This window comes from Leptonychotes weddellii, chromosome 5 (assembly GCF_054177405.1).
Source record: "Leptonychotes weddellii isolate Sample4059 chromosome 5, ASM5417740v2, whole genome shotgun sequence".
Taxonomy (NCBI): domain Eukaryota; kingdom Metazoa; phylum Chordata; class Mammalia; order Carnivora; family Phocidae; genus Leptonychotes; species Leptonychotes weddellii.
Window position 1 is genome coordinate 48,799,037 of NC_138373.1, and position 13,278 is coordinate 48,812,314.

Consider the following 13,278-nt stretch of genomic DNA (forward strand, 5'->3'; position numbering starts at 1 on the left):
AAGACAGAGAATTGATTATTTAGCTTTGTATTATCTAGGAAGAAATAAATTGCCAAGTAAATTTACAGAGACTTCACCAATAAATTATTATCTTAAGAAGAAAATAATTTTCAAGTATTCTCAATTTGTTGGTAGCTGCTTATGTAAAATATACTGATAACTAATTTTAAAAATCTACTTATTGATAAAAAGCTCTTTTAGACTCTCTGGGTTATACATACTAAATATAAGTAAAAGTACTCAGAAGACCTGAAAGTAAAAACATTTCAACTGTTTCATCATTCTGAATTTCAAGAATTCATGAATTGTTACCATTTGTCATTTTGGGGAGCTATTCCTTCATACTGTAATCAAATCTTCTTATATTCAATTTCCACAAATTGAGAGTTTTATAAAAGGAGCATAATTAAGTTGCATTTTTAAAATTACTAGGCTTAGGGGCACCTGAGCCAAAGTCAGATGCTTCCCCGCCTGAGCAACCAGACGCCCCCTGATTAAAAATTTATTTTATTTATTTTATAATAAGCTATTTATTATTTTATAATAAGCTACTGTCCTTGAAGATATTAAAATCATCTCAATGAAGAGCCAAGAGAGAGGAAATGGAAAAAAAAATTTCCAGGGAGGAAGTATTTTAAATAATTTTGTGGGATACAAGTGACCTTATTTATTATTTCCCCATAAAGAAGGAGACTTGTCCTATAAATCCTTTCATACTGAACCCCTTTCAGTCTTCCTCCCTTGGACTAGAAGCCATGTTGGGTTGAAGAAGAAAGCCTTTCATAACCGGCAATGTCCCCGTGCCCCCAGTTAGAGTAGAGGCAGACCTGCGTCCCAAATGGTTGAGTTAGTATTTCATGAAGCCTGCTCTTTGCTCCACCTCGAATAGAGACACTGTCTCCCTGAGCTACTAGACAATGTTGATTCTTAAATAAAGTTCTCTTTTGAGGATAACATCTGGTTAAAAAGTTTTTTTTTCTTCCATTCAAATGTGACATTTTCAAGGGTTTATGCTAATTATGTTCTTTTCTTCCCAGAAGAAACTTAAAGCCAGATTTGGATCTTAATCTGAATGAGATCAGCTCCTTGGACACTTGAGCTTCTGGCTAGTCTGTGAGTAGCAAAGCAGCGTGGATGTCAGGTGGGGATTGTAGAGCGGCAGAGTTTTAGGGCCCCCAGACCCTGCCTCTTACCAGACCCCCAGGTGATTGGATAAGCTTGAGAATCTGAAAAGCACTGCTCTTGGCTTCTCTATAAGCTGCACTAAAGAATGGGGTCCAGAAATTTCCAGTCTGGGGGTTCTTGGGGCACAGAGATGGCCTTTGGAAAATTCTCGCATTTCACCACTTGCTATTGGCAACATCTGGAAAAGCCCACTTTGCAAAGATCCTTATATCTTTTGGCAATGCACCAAAAGGACTCTAAAAATAGAATTGTGTACAAATTCTCCAAAACATGACATGTCTATTTATGATTTTGGTTTTGTTGTGCTGCTAGTCAAACCATATGCAAAAGGTATCTAGTAAAATAGGCTAGATAAATGACAGGTTACCATGAACAATAAAGTCAAGAGAAATTTAAGTTTTCTAGGAGTGACATTTTAAGTTAGGCCTGGCATTTTTTTTAAAAAAGATTTTATTTATTTATTTGAGAGATCGAGAGAGCACGAGCAGGGGGAAGGGCAGAGGGAGAAGCAGACCCCTGCTGAGCAGGGAGCGCAACGACGGGGCTCGATCCCAGGACCCTGGGATCACAACCTGAGCCAAAGGCAGATGCTTCACCGACTGAGCCATCCAGGTGCCCCAAGACCTGGCATTCTAACCATAACACTAAAAGAAAAGGCCATATAGATTATCACCGAAATAACTTATTCTTTTTTTTTTTTTTAATTTTATTTATTTGACAGAGAGGGACACAGCGAGAGAGGGAACACAAGCAGGGGGAGCAGGAGGGGGAGATGCAGGCTCTCCACGGAGCAGGGAGCCCGATGTGGGACTCGATCCCAGGACCCTGGGACCATGACCCGAGCCGAAGGCAGACGCTTAACGACTGAGCCACTCAGGCGCCCGAAATAACTTATTCTTATAATTACTTCGCTTTAAAAAATATAAACCACAGTTTTAATTTTTTTTCCTTACCATAAAAAACAGGCAAAACAGCTAGTTAGACCAGGCTCCTACCTTTATATCCTGTGGGTTGATATTAGGATTTGTTTGACACTGCAGAGGTCCCAGAGTTTGGATATGAAAAATGTAGAGGAGAAATTCGTCCCGGGCAGAGAATGGCCAGCCCACCTCCAGAAGAGTATCACTGATGGTACTCGGTCCAATATTGTGCAGCTACAAGAAAGGAAAAAGTAATGGTACAGGACAAGGCAGGAAGATGAAATCAAGCTCCATGTACTTTGTACCCATTCTAAAAAGCGCGTATTTTGGGTTTTAACGCATCCAGACTATGATGGTGGCTATAGAAAGATACAATCTACATAAGCAAGAAGAGCTCCGAAAACAAGAGGCGCTTTTGCTCAGAGAAGATTCTTCCTTCTGTGAATCTCTGAGGGCAGATCTCCTTAGCAAAGACCACATTAACCATGTCTGATCATTGCGATGTTTACCTAAAATTTATATTCATTTAATCGCAGGGCTAGAAATGCAATTTTAATGATACGCTTTCAAAACCTAGTTATTCTTTCTTTACACTGAAATCTGCCTTTTCCCAGACTACTGACTTGCCAGTTGCAACCATATGCGACGCACTCTCTTTCACCCTCTGGAAAAATGGTTATCCATCAAATGCCAAAGATAGTCCAGGCTCACCACAGTTCACTTCAAGTGCGCATTTCAAAGCTGAGCTCCTTCTGTTTTAATCAGTGAATATCAAAGAAAGAGAGGCCACATCTCCTAAAGAGATGAGCATTTTAAACACATGAATCCTGTATTCACAGGACACAAAAACAGCTTGGGAAAATCACGAAATGTATTTAAATTTATTGTGGTTTTGAAAATTCACTTCAAAGTTAGCAGGGAACTTTTGTCTTTTTTTTTTTCTACAGTTCTGATAATTCTAATGATCAATAAAACAATTTATAATTTGGTTTTGCTTATTAGGTGGCTCATTTAATTCATATTATCAAAACAACATGGCATCCACTGATAACAGTATATTTTGAGACATGAGAATAGCATGTAGGAAACACGTGATAATTGCTTTTGTCACCACTGATTATTACCCTAAAATTTTATGATCCGTTTATGCTAAGATTAGAAGCAGGGCTGCCCTGAGAATGATTGAGTTTGAATATGTTTGCAAACTTTAAAGTTTCACCATTCTTAAAGAGAAACCGGTGCACACAAGGTTTAATAAATTATTTGACAGCATTTTTTACTAGCAAGGTTCTTAATCCAAGTGGCTTTGGGGACTATGTTATCCTTTTGCTATCAAGAGAGCTTAGGGCAAAGCTTTGATCCAGCTGCGGATGGGGCTTCTGATTCTGAGCCACAGGTTGGGCAGATGACAGAGGTTTTCATGTTGATGTTATGCAGGAGTTGACACTTCTTTCCCACGTACGTACACAGCTCATCAGTTTTGAAATGACTTCGTTGTTAACCTTAGAGAATGCTATTCATGTCCCTTGTAGCTTAAGATGAAAGTCACAGTCAGGATTTCTAGGTCAGTGGAATGAGTTACACAGGAAAGGGATAGAGAGCAGTAAATAAGAAGGGACCTCAAACAGAAGGTGGCTTTTTCATGAGCTTCTGGTTTGCTTCTGGAAAATATTTTACCAATTGACGGATGGACTATTTCAAATCTCAGAATAAGTTATTCATGTGTGTGTGTGTTATATGTGTGGGTTTTTTTTTTTGTACATAGCGAATAATCCATAACATTTTCTCTGTCTGGTACCTTCTGGTTGGTGACTTTCAGTTTAAGAGGTGGGTAGATTTTAAGGATATTTGAAAATGTAGGAAGAGGCAAAATAAAGTCCAGGGAGCTAGTCCTTTTTATGGTTAGGCTGTCCAAATATTAAAAAAAAAGAGATGTAAGGAACATTTAAAAGAGAACAGTAACAAGATAAAATATTCTCACTGCATAACGGCTCCCACCACTAAAAAGCAAGTGACTCATACTCTACCCCCTCCCCCCACTGCAATATGATAGCATAACAGCATAAATCCAAGCAGTATATAAAGCTCAGATCTTGGATCGGTGTCTTTTAAAATGCTATGAAGAGTTTATTGGTAAAGAGCATAAGAATAAACTAACACAACTTTAAGATGAAAGCTACCTCATAAATATGTTCCACCAATGGTCCAACTCCTTCCTCTTTGCGGGGCTCCTCTTCCGGTTCCCAGTTACGAATGGGCAGAACAATCTGCGGAGGGTGGGATACTCTGAAACGCAGAATGTTTTGTTAATTGCTGGTGATGACACACGTGAAGAATGCTTCACTAGTGTAGGGTACGCTAACAGCAATGGGAAAAAGTGGCCCGCAATTTACTCGAACAGATACTGTCTATATGGAAAAAGGTATTGAAAGTGATGTTCAGCAAAATAACTCAAGGAATAGTAAGGGATCTGAAACATCCTACCCCTAGGCTTTTAAGTCCTGGTTTCTAGCTCAGAGATTGACTGTTTTACAGTATCTCCTCTCTTGGGCCCTAGGGGGCAGAGCAGAGAGCAACCCTGAGTTGAGATAATTTAACATATAGACGCATAAATGTATACATCTACCTATAGGTCCTGTGTAAGTGTAAGAGAGTGTGGGTGTGGGTGTGGGTGTGGGTGTGGGTGTGTGTGTATACAGGTTATCTAATCGGTGCTTCAAGCCATATCAAGAAATGGGACTTTTTTTGTGGATAAAGATCTAGAATTCTGTTGAGTTGTGAAGAAATGCAGTTTTGAATTAAATACTTCAGAGTAGAAAGGTGGCCACTTGTATATTCCTACTTCTTAGATTTCTTTTGCTTTCCATTAATGCAGCCCTACCTCCCCCAAGGCCAGGTCCAGAGCCAAAATAAAGCCTGATCAAGTTCTAGAGTTGTCCTCTGGATAACTCAAGGGTGAGAGAGAGAGAGAGACAGTTAAATGATGTAATCATGTAAGTAGGATAGTAACATGACACGTACATATTTTTTGCCTACAATTTACACCTAGAAAGTGAGCACTGGCTGAATGCAATGCAGTACATGGCATTATTCTACATTAAAAGCTGGTTCCAAACCAAATTGTTATTTTTATAATCTTAAAAAGGATACTTCTCAAAAGAACAATGCTTTTCTAGCAATTTTTAGGTGAAGGTAACTTTAAAAGAATTCCTAGACCTCCAGCTGAAAGTAACTTCAACAGAAAATCCCTCTTTTGGCAATCAGAAGTCTTAAATGCCCTTTTAAGGGCATCAGTAATTAACACAGCCTCTAGCAACTTCAAATGCTATCTTTATTTTCCCCTCGAGTAATCTCTTTCTAAAGTAGAAAGCAAAATTTATTGGGCTAAATACTGACCCAAGGGCAAGTAATTTAATTTCTGTGTGTCCCTATTTCCTCATCTGGAAAATTATGATAAACTCTTTGGGTTGTATACCACAAATGATTGGAAAACATCTCAAATGCTCTTGGTCAAAGTCACTTTGGCTGCATTGTCTTCTAGGGGTGTGTGGAAGAAGTACATATTTTAAACTGACAACCCACAGAAATGCTACTAAATTATGAAACCCTTTGCTTTCATCCTTAATGGGCAACTATTAAATTACAATTGCAGAGCACAGCCTTGCTGGGCTGATACCTCAACATCCCCTACCCTTATATTGGCTTGTTGTTATGTCATGCTCCCCTTTCCGACTTGATTTGATTAAATCATGTTCAGATCAAACACTGGGGACTTGGTGAGGAGAAGAGTACAGAACACAGAAGGTTACTTTTATTTGAGTGAAGCCCAGAGAGTTTGGACTTCTGTCCCTGTGGAGCCTTCACGACCTAAGCACCCAAAGCTTTACTTTGCTCTTAGCTTGGCAACAGAGAGTTGATTCCATGCTCCACACCCAATGTGAGGTTCTAGGGAAAATATTTATTTATTTATTTATTTATATTTTATTTATTCATTCATTCGTTTATTTATTTGCATAGAGAACAAATACAGAGCAGAAGCTGAGCATATTTTCTCTGAAGAGTTTTGTTCTTATGGTCATCAATCCTGGAGGACTGGTCATAAATGCCCCAGTACCACAGAATCATAAATAGTTAGAAATTTACAGGTCCTATGGAGACAGTGTGTTCAAAACCCCTCATTTAATACATGAAAGGAAAATTGATGTTCAGAAAAGTAGGGGTTAGTTGCAGGTGAAGACTTCAGCTCAGGTTTACTCAGGACTGTTCTATTTCCAATATACGGTTGACTCTTGAAAAATATAGGTTTGGACTGTGCAGGTTCATTTATATGAGGATTTTTTTCACTTATATATGATTTTTCATATAAGATACAGTATGGTAAATTTTTTTTTCTCTTCCTATGATTTTCTTAATAACATTTTCTTTTCTCTAGTTTACTTTATTGTAAGAATACAGTATATAACACATACACAAAATATGTGTTAATGAACTGCTTATGTTATCGAGAAGGCTTACTCTCAACAGCAGGCTACTGGTAGTTAAGTTGTGGGGGAGTCAAAGTTACACGCACAGGGGGTTGGTGCCCCAATACCTGCATTGTTCAAAAGTCGACTGTATAATTCACCACAGGGGCCACTAAGCAGCAGTGATTTTAGTAAAGACAACTTAAAGAAACTTCCTGCCCCATTTCTTTAACAAAATCAAATAGAAATCTGTAAGGGAAAAGATAATCTATTATAGGTCATGGCAAAATCATGGCAAAATCATTCAAAAGCTAGGGCTCACAAAATTCAGTTATCTACTGTCTAAGACTTTTTCAAATCTGGGGAAACCATGAGAAAAAAATGGCTCTCTGAAGATTCCAAATGAATAAGTGAAACATTGTTCACCGTTTTCAAAATTATCATTTTTTTAGAAGGAAGGAAGAAGAATATAATCAACTATTAGCCAAGGATAAACAGCCCTAACAGCTCTTACTGAATAGTGCTCACATTCTAAGATGGAGGATAGAACATTATTCCACGGAGACCCCCCCCCCCCAGGGATAAGAAGATTGGGGTACCGATGATAACACTAGACATTAGGAAAGGATTAGGGAAGCAAGGAATTAGGTTTTTGGTAAGTTAAAGTCTATATGCTATCAGAAGTACAAATCCAATGCTGTGGTAGTACGGTATGAACCCTATTTTCATAATCCCTTTATCAAACACTATAAGCCCCAAATAGCAGACTACTATTTATTGTCTGGAACAATGTTAGTTCTACCCACTATAGCCAGCATCTATACAGACCATGGTTGTTTATGATTGCAGTGTCCCGCAATCAAACCCATTCAATCCTGATTATATGAAAGAGGACATACGTTTATTACTCCTTGTGAGCTCGATGCATGTGGTGCTGTCTCTTGTGGCCAAATTTACTTCCTACAGACTTAATGCTAAATTAATCCTTTGTACCAACAAATGACATGGGAGTCTGCTGAAAGACAGTGTTGACACCATCTGGCTTTGAAATAAGTAGAATAATTCTCAGTATTTTTTTCCCATTGAAGGAATAAATCCATTTGAGTTTATTTTTAAAATGACAAAAACAACATTAAACTGAAGAAGAACTGCTAGAGACAGTGCGTGATAAAATACATTGGAATAAACACAACTGGCAAATAAAAAGAGCTTTTTCTGAAGACTGAGCATGGAAGATTTTCAACACAGTAGCTGTTTGTTCCTTGAAGAATTGAACATTGAAAACAATATTTTTGTTGAGTATCTGGAGTAAAGAGTTTTACTTTGCAAAATGGCTAAAAATAACTCTAACCCCGTGTTAGAGAATAAATTATGGTCAATTGTTGGACATTAATCTAGCAATTAAAAAATTGCACCCATATGAGAAACCCAACTTTAATTACCTGTTTTGATTATTGGTAAAATGAATAGAAAATTTCCTTCTTTTTTAACTGAGAAATATTGGTGTCATAAGTGATGGCAGAAATATATTTATAAATATTTATCTTATAAAATAGATATATAAGAATAAATACAGCTACATTACACCCTCTGCTGCCTTGGACTGAGTTATGTCTTATGGAATAAAAACAGTTCCCAATTTAAAATTTGCTTTGGGATTAAAAAACAGTTTCAGTTTATTTTTGGCAAAACAAAGATAAATTAAGCTTAATGCAAGAGACAAAACTTCATATACACTAGTTGTAAATGTTAAAAGATATAAAAATAAGATAATAAAGAAATGCCTTTTTCTTCTCTGATTTTTTTTTAGTATTTTTCTCAATGAGAAAGATGGGGGAATTAAATAAGAAATGCACACAAATGAAACATTTTGATTAGCTCCAAATATCTACCAACCAAACAGATCACTTCTCATGAGTCAACTCATGAGTTAAAGAAGAAATCACAAAGGAAATTAGAAAACACTGTGACTGAAACCCAACATATCAACATTTTGGTATGGGCTCAAGCAATTAGAAGGAAATTTACAGAATTAAATGCTTGTGTAAGAAAAGAAGAGAGGTCTCCAGCCAATGCTCTAATTTCTACATAGAGGAACAAGAAAAAGGGAAAATCCAACCCAAAGTGAACAGAAGGAAGGAAATAATAATAACAAAAGTAGGAGCTAATGCAAAAGAAAACAAAACAAACAAATAAAGAGAGAAAAAAGGGGTGCCTGAGTGGCTCAGTCAGTTGAGTGTCTGACTCTTAATTTCAACTCAGGTCATGAGATCTAGCCTCAGGATGGGCACCCCGCTCAGCCGGAAATCTGCTGGAAATTCCGTCTCTCCCTCTGCCCCTCCATCCGCTCTGCGCTCTCTTTCTCTCTTTCCAAATAAATAAATAAATAAATAAATAAATAAATAAATAAATCTTAGAGAGAGACAGAGATAGGTAGAGAGAGAGAGAGACAAGTCAATGAAATAAAAAAACTGGTTCTTTGAAAAGTTCACTAAACTCTAGTCAGAGTGATCAGGGAAAAAAATTGAGGGGAGTAAAAGATACAAATCTCCAATACAGGGAATGATGAGATCCTACATACATTAAAAAGAAAATGAGAGAATATCATGAGCAACTTTGTGCCATACATGTAACACTTTAGATGAAACAGACAAATTCCTTGAAAGACAAACTGAATGTTTCCCCCTTAAGATCAAGGGAGGATCTAAAAATAAGGCAAAGATGTCTTCTTGCACCAAGTCCACTCAATCTTGCCCTGACACTCCTAGTCTGTGCAGTAAGAGAAGAAAAAGAAATAAAGAAAAAAAAAAAAAAGAAATAAAAGGCATAACTATGTAGTAAACAACTTAACTTTTTCCCGAAAAGTGGTGTGGCCTTTGCCCTCCCTCAGCTTCTGGGAGGTAGTCTAAACTCTAGAAAATTTTATGCCTGAAAGATGTATCTTTGTTTTCCTGGGGGGTTTAGGTCACATTGGATATTCTAACAACACGAGTTGGGGCGGGGGTTGCCCACATCAGAAAGACCAACAGTGTGAGTTAGGGTGGGAGCTTGATCGCATCATATCAGACAACCTGGAGACTGAGATCAATTAAATGGCCAGTCAGTCAATCAATTGTTCGTGCCTATGTAGTGGACCCCCAATAAAAACTGTGAACACTGAGACTTGGGGAGTTTCCTCAGCTGGGGATACTCCAGGCATGCTGCTATATATCCATACAGGGAAAGTAATATGTCCTGGCTCCATGGCGGATAAGAACAGAAGCCTTGTGTTTGGTACTGCCCCAGGCTCTGACTTACACACTTCTTCCCTTGGCTAATTTAATTTTTACCTTTTCCGTGTAATGAATTGTACTGATGGGTATAATAGCTTTCAGGGAGTTCTGTGAGTCCTTCTAAGTGATTTATCAACCCTGAGGGTGGTTTTGGGAACCACACAACTCTGCAATTTGTATCAGAAGTAAGGGTGATCTCTAGTGGGTACTATTCCCTTTAACTCTGTAGTTGGCTAAACTCTTGCACATACAGATTAGATTATTAAGGAAAAAATCAAACTTTCTATTCACAGATGAAATGACAATGCTACAGAAAATTTTAGGAAATCAACAAATAATAAAGCTACTAGAATTTGTAAGCAAGTCTACCAAAATCTCAGGATACTGCTTGCATTTCAAGACTTATTATGTAGATCAGTGGAACAGAATGGAAGGAGCCTCACAGATGGATAGAGGTGTCAAGTAAATTAGTGGGGGGAGGATGGTCTTCCAGCCAATAGCGTAGCAGCAACTGGATATTCTTGGGCAACAGTGAATCTTGGGCCTTACCTCCCACCAGATACAAATGCGGTATCATACACCAAATGTAAAACTGTAAAACTTGCAGGAGAAAACATAGGAAAAAGTCTTGTGACTCTGGGCAAAGTGAAGAATTTTTCTACAAGGGACAAAAAGAGCACAAACTATAAAATATTTATTTATATATTTATGTACTTATTTATTTTTAAGGATTTATTTATTTATTTTAGGAAGAGAGGGAGAGGGCAAACTATAAAATATTTAAAAGTTGGATTTCATACAAATTAAAAACTTTTGCTTTTTGAACATCACTGTTAAGAAAATAATAAGCCAAACCATAAACTGAGAGAAAATGTTTGTAGGACATATATCTGATAAATAATTTTGTAGCCAGAGTATGTAGGGAACTTTTACAACTTGATAATAAGAAAGACAACTCAATATAAATGGGCAAAATTTTAAAAGACACTTCAAAAAAGCCTGCTAAGGGCAAATAAGTAGTGAAAAGATGCTCAATATCACTAGTCATTAGAAAATGCTAATTAGGGGTGCCCGGGTGGCTCAGTCGGCTAAGCGTCTGCCTTCGGCTTGTGTGCTGATCCCAGGGTCCTGGGATTGAGCCTCGTCAGTAGGCCCCTTGCTTAGCAGGGAGTCGGCTTCTCCCTCTCCGCCTCCCTCTGTGTGCTCACTTGAGCTCTCACTCTCTCAAACAAACAAACAAAAAGACAAACAAATAAATAAATCTGAAAAAAAAATAAAATGCTAATTAAACTCAAAGAGATACTTTCACATACTTACTAAAATGGCTAAAAACGAACAAACAAAAACAAACCTCAAGCCCTTGCCTGCAAGCACGCAGCACAACTGAACTCACACTCTGCTAGTGGGAATGAGAATTGGAAATGGTACAGCCAATTTGAAACACAGCTTGCCGATTTCTTATAAAGTTAAACATACCCTTGCCATACGACTCAACTCCATTTGTGAAAACAAATATCCCAACAAAGACCTGTATGTGAAAGCCAATAGCAGGCTTATTATTAAGAGCCCCAAACTGGAAAAAACACAAGGGTTCACCAACCTGTGAATGGATGAACAATCTGTGGGACTTCCGTACAGTGGAGTACTTCTCAGCAATAAAAAGAAACAGACCACTGATACATGTAAGAACATGGGTGTTTTTTCAAATGCATTATGCTAAGTGAAAGAAGCCAGACTCAAAAGGCTACATTCTGTATGAGTGTATTTATGTGATTTTTCTGGGAATATAGTGACAGAAGATAGATCAAGGTTGACAGAGCCTGGGGGTGGGGGCTGGGTTAACTACAAAGGTGCATGAGAAGCTATGTGGGGTGACAGAACTGTTTTGCATTGAACATCCTTGTGGTATCTTAATGCCTCAAACTGAACATCTAAAGAAAGGGTAAGTTTTACTTTATTAATTTATACTTCAATAAACCTGACTTAAAAAAACCACATGCACACACATCAAACCCCATAGACTGTGAAAAGGTACTTACAACATGTGTAGCTGATAAAGGATTAGTGTCTCAACTCTAGAATAGGAAAGAGTTCCTTCCTATGAATTAATATGAAACAATTAAGTCTCTTTGTAGAAATATGTCCTAAAAAATGAGCAGGAATTACCCAATTTGGGAAGAATGGAGACAACAAACACATGAAAAAGCTACTCAGTCTCATTTAGGAATCAGGGAACGGCAAATTGGACCTTGGGTTAGATAGTATTTCTCATCCAACAGATTGGCTCAAAATGAAAAATGTGACCGTTTTATGAGTTAGTTAATAACATGTAACAGTGAAAACTTTCCTCCATGTCTTGTGGAACAATAGGTAGGTATAATTATTTTGAAAAACAGTTTGGTACTATTTAATAAAGTTAAATAGTGTACACTGATCCTGAAATTCTACCTCTAAGCAGGTACCCTTCTGACATTCTTCCACATGTATACCAGAAGATAGGTACAAGGAAGTTTGTAAAAAAGGAAAAAGAAAACCCCCAAGTGTTCATCAGGAGTAGAATGGATAAGTAAGTGTGGTGTAGCTTTACAATATTAAACTCTTCTGCAACTAAAATGAATGAACTATAGGCACATGCCCTAAAGTGGGTGAAAGTCAAAAACATTCATTTGACTGAAAAATATCACAGGGGCATAAACAAAACAAGATTTTGTGTAGCTAAGGCTCAAAGAACTCTCTCTCATAGGCTACATAGCATGATCATTTATAACAGTGGACCTGGAGACAGGCTGCCTGGACTTGCATTCTAGCTCTCCATGTCCTAGCTGTGTAGCCTTCAGCCTCTTGTGCCAAAATTTCCTCACCTGTGCAGCGAGGATACTGGTACATATTAAGATGTGCTAATGGGCTAGGGTAGCACATGGAAGGATCAAAACTGCGCTAGGTATTATTCTTCTTCTCTAATCCACGAGGTGGGCCTCACTGGTCCCAGGAGGGCAGGCAGGGCTCCTCCTCCCATTGAGAGCAGCAGGGGGCAGCAGTGAGAGACCATGGCTCTGACTGCAGGGGCTACAGTTGCCATCATGGAGGAGTGGGAACCACTCAGGACTGTGGAAAAGGAAAGGGAACTGGGATTGCTGGAGCCCAGTGACAATTCAGCCCAGAATACCAGTTGACGTTTTTAGCCAAGTCTTTGATTGTCCTGAAGAAATAAGAATTACAATAAAATCAATGGAGTCCACACTTGCATAAGAGAACTACAGACAGGGGGCGGAGCAGGATGGCGGAGGAGTAGGAGACCTGGATCTGGTCTCAGGAATTCAGCTGGATAGGGATCAAACCATTCTGAACACCTACAAACTCAACAGGAGATCGAAGAAAAGAAGAGCAACAACTCTCTGAACAGAAAAGCGACCACTTTCTGGAAGGTAGGACGTGTGG

General features: G+C 38.2%; 2 protein-coding genes across 2 annotated transcripts in view; both read right to left on the reverse strand.

Annotated features, from left to right (window-relative positions):
• LOC145721354 (ubiquitin carboxyl-terminal hydrolase MINDY-3-like) overlaps window positions 1–13,278 on the reverse strand; it is a 287,265-nt gene that overhangs the window by 91,931 nt on the left and 182,056 nt on the right. The window lies entirely within an intron of this gene.
• ITGA8 (integrin subunit alpha 8) overlaps window positions 1–13,278 on the reverse strand; it is an 85,280-nt gene that overhangs the window by 33,287 nt on the left and 38,715 nt on the right. The window contains exons 7-8 of the mRNA XM_081819185.1: window positions 4,286–4,391; window positions 2,181–2,339 (exon numbers count right to left, since the gene is read on the reverse strand). Of these exons, the coding sequence (XP_081675311.1) occupies window positions 2,181–2,339; window positions 4,286–4,391 (265 nt within the window). The remainder of the gene's footprint in view (window positions 1–2,180; window positions 2,340–4,285; window positions 4,392–13,278) is intronic.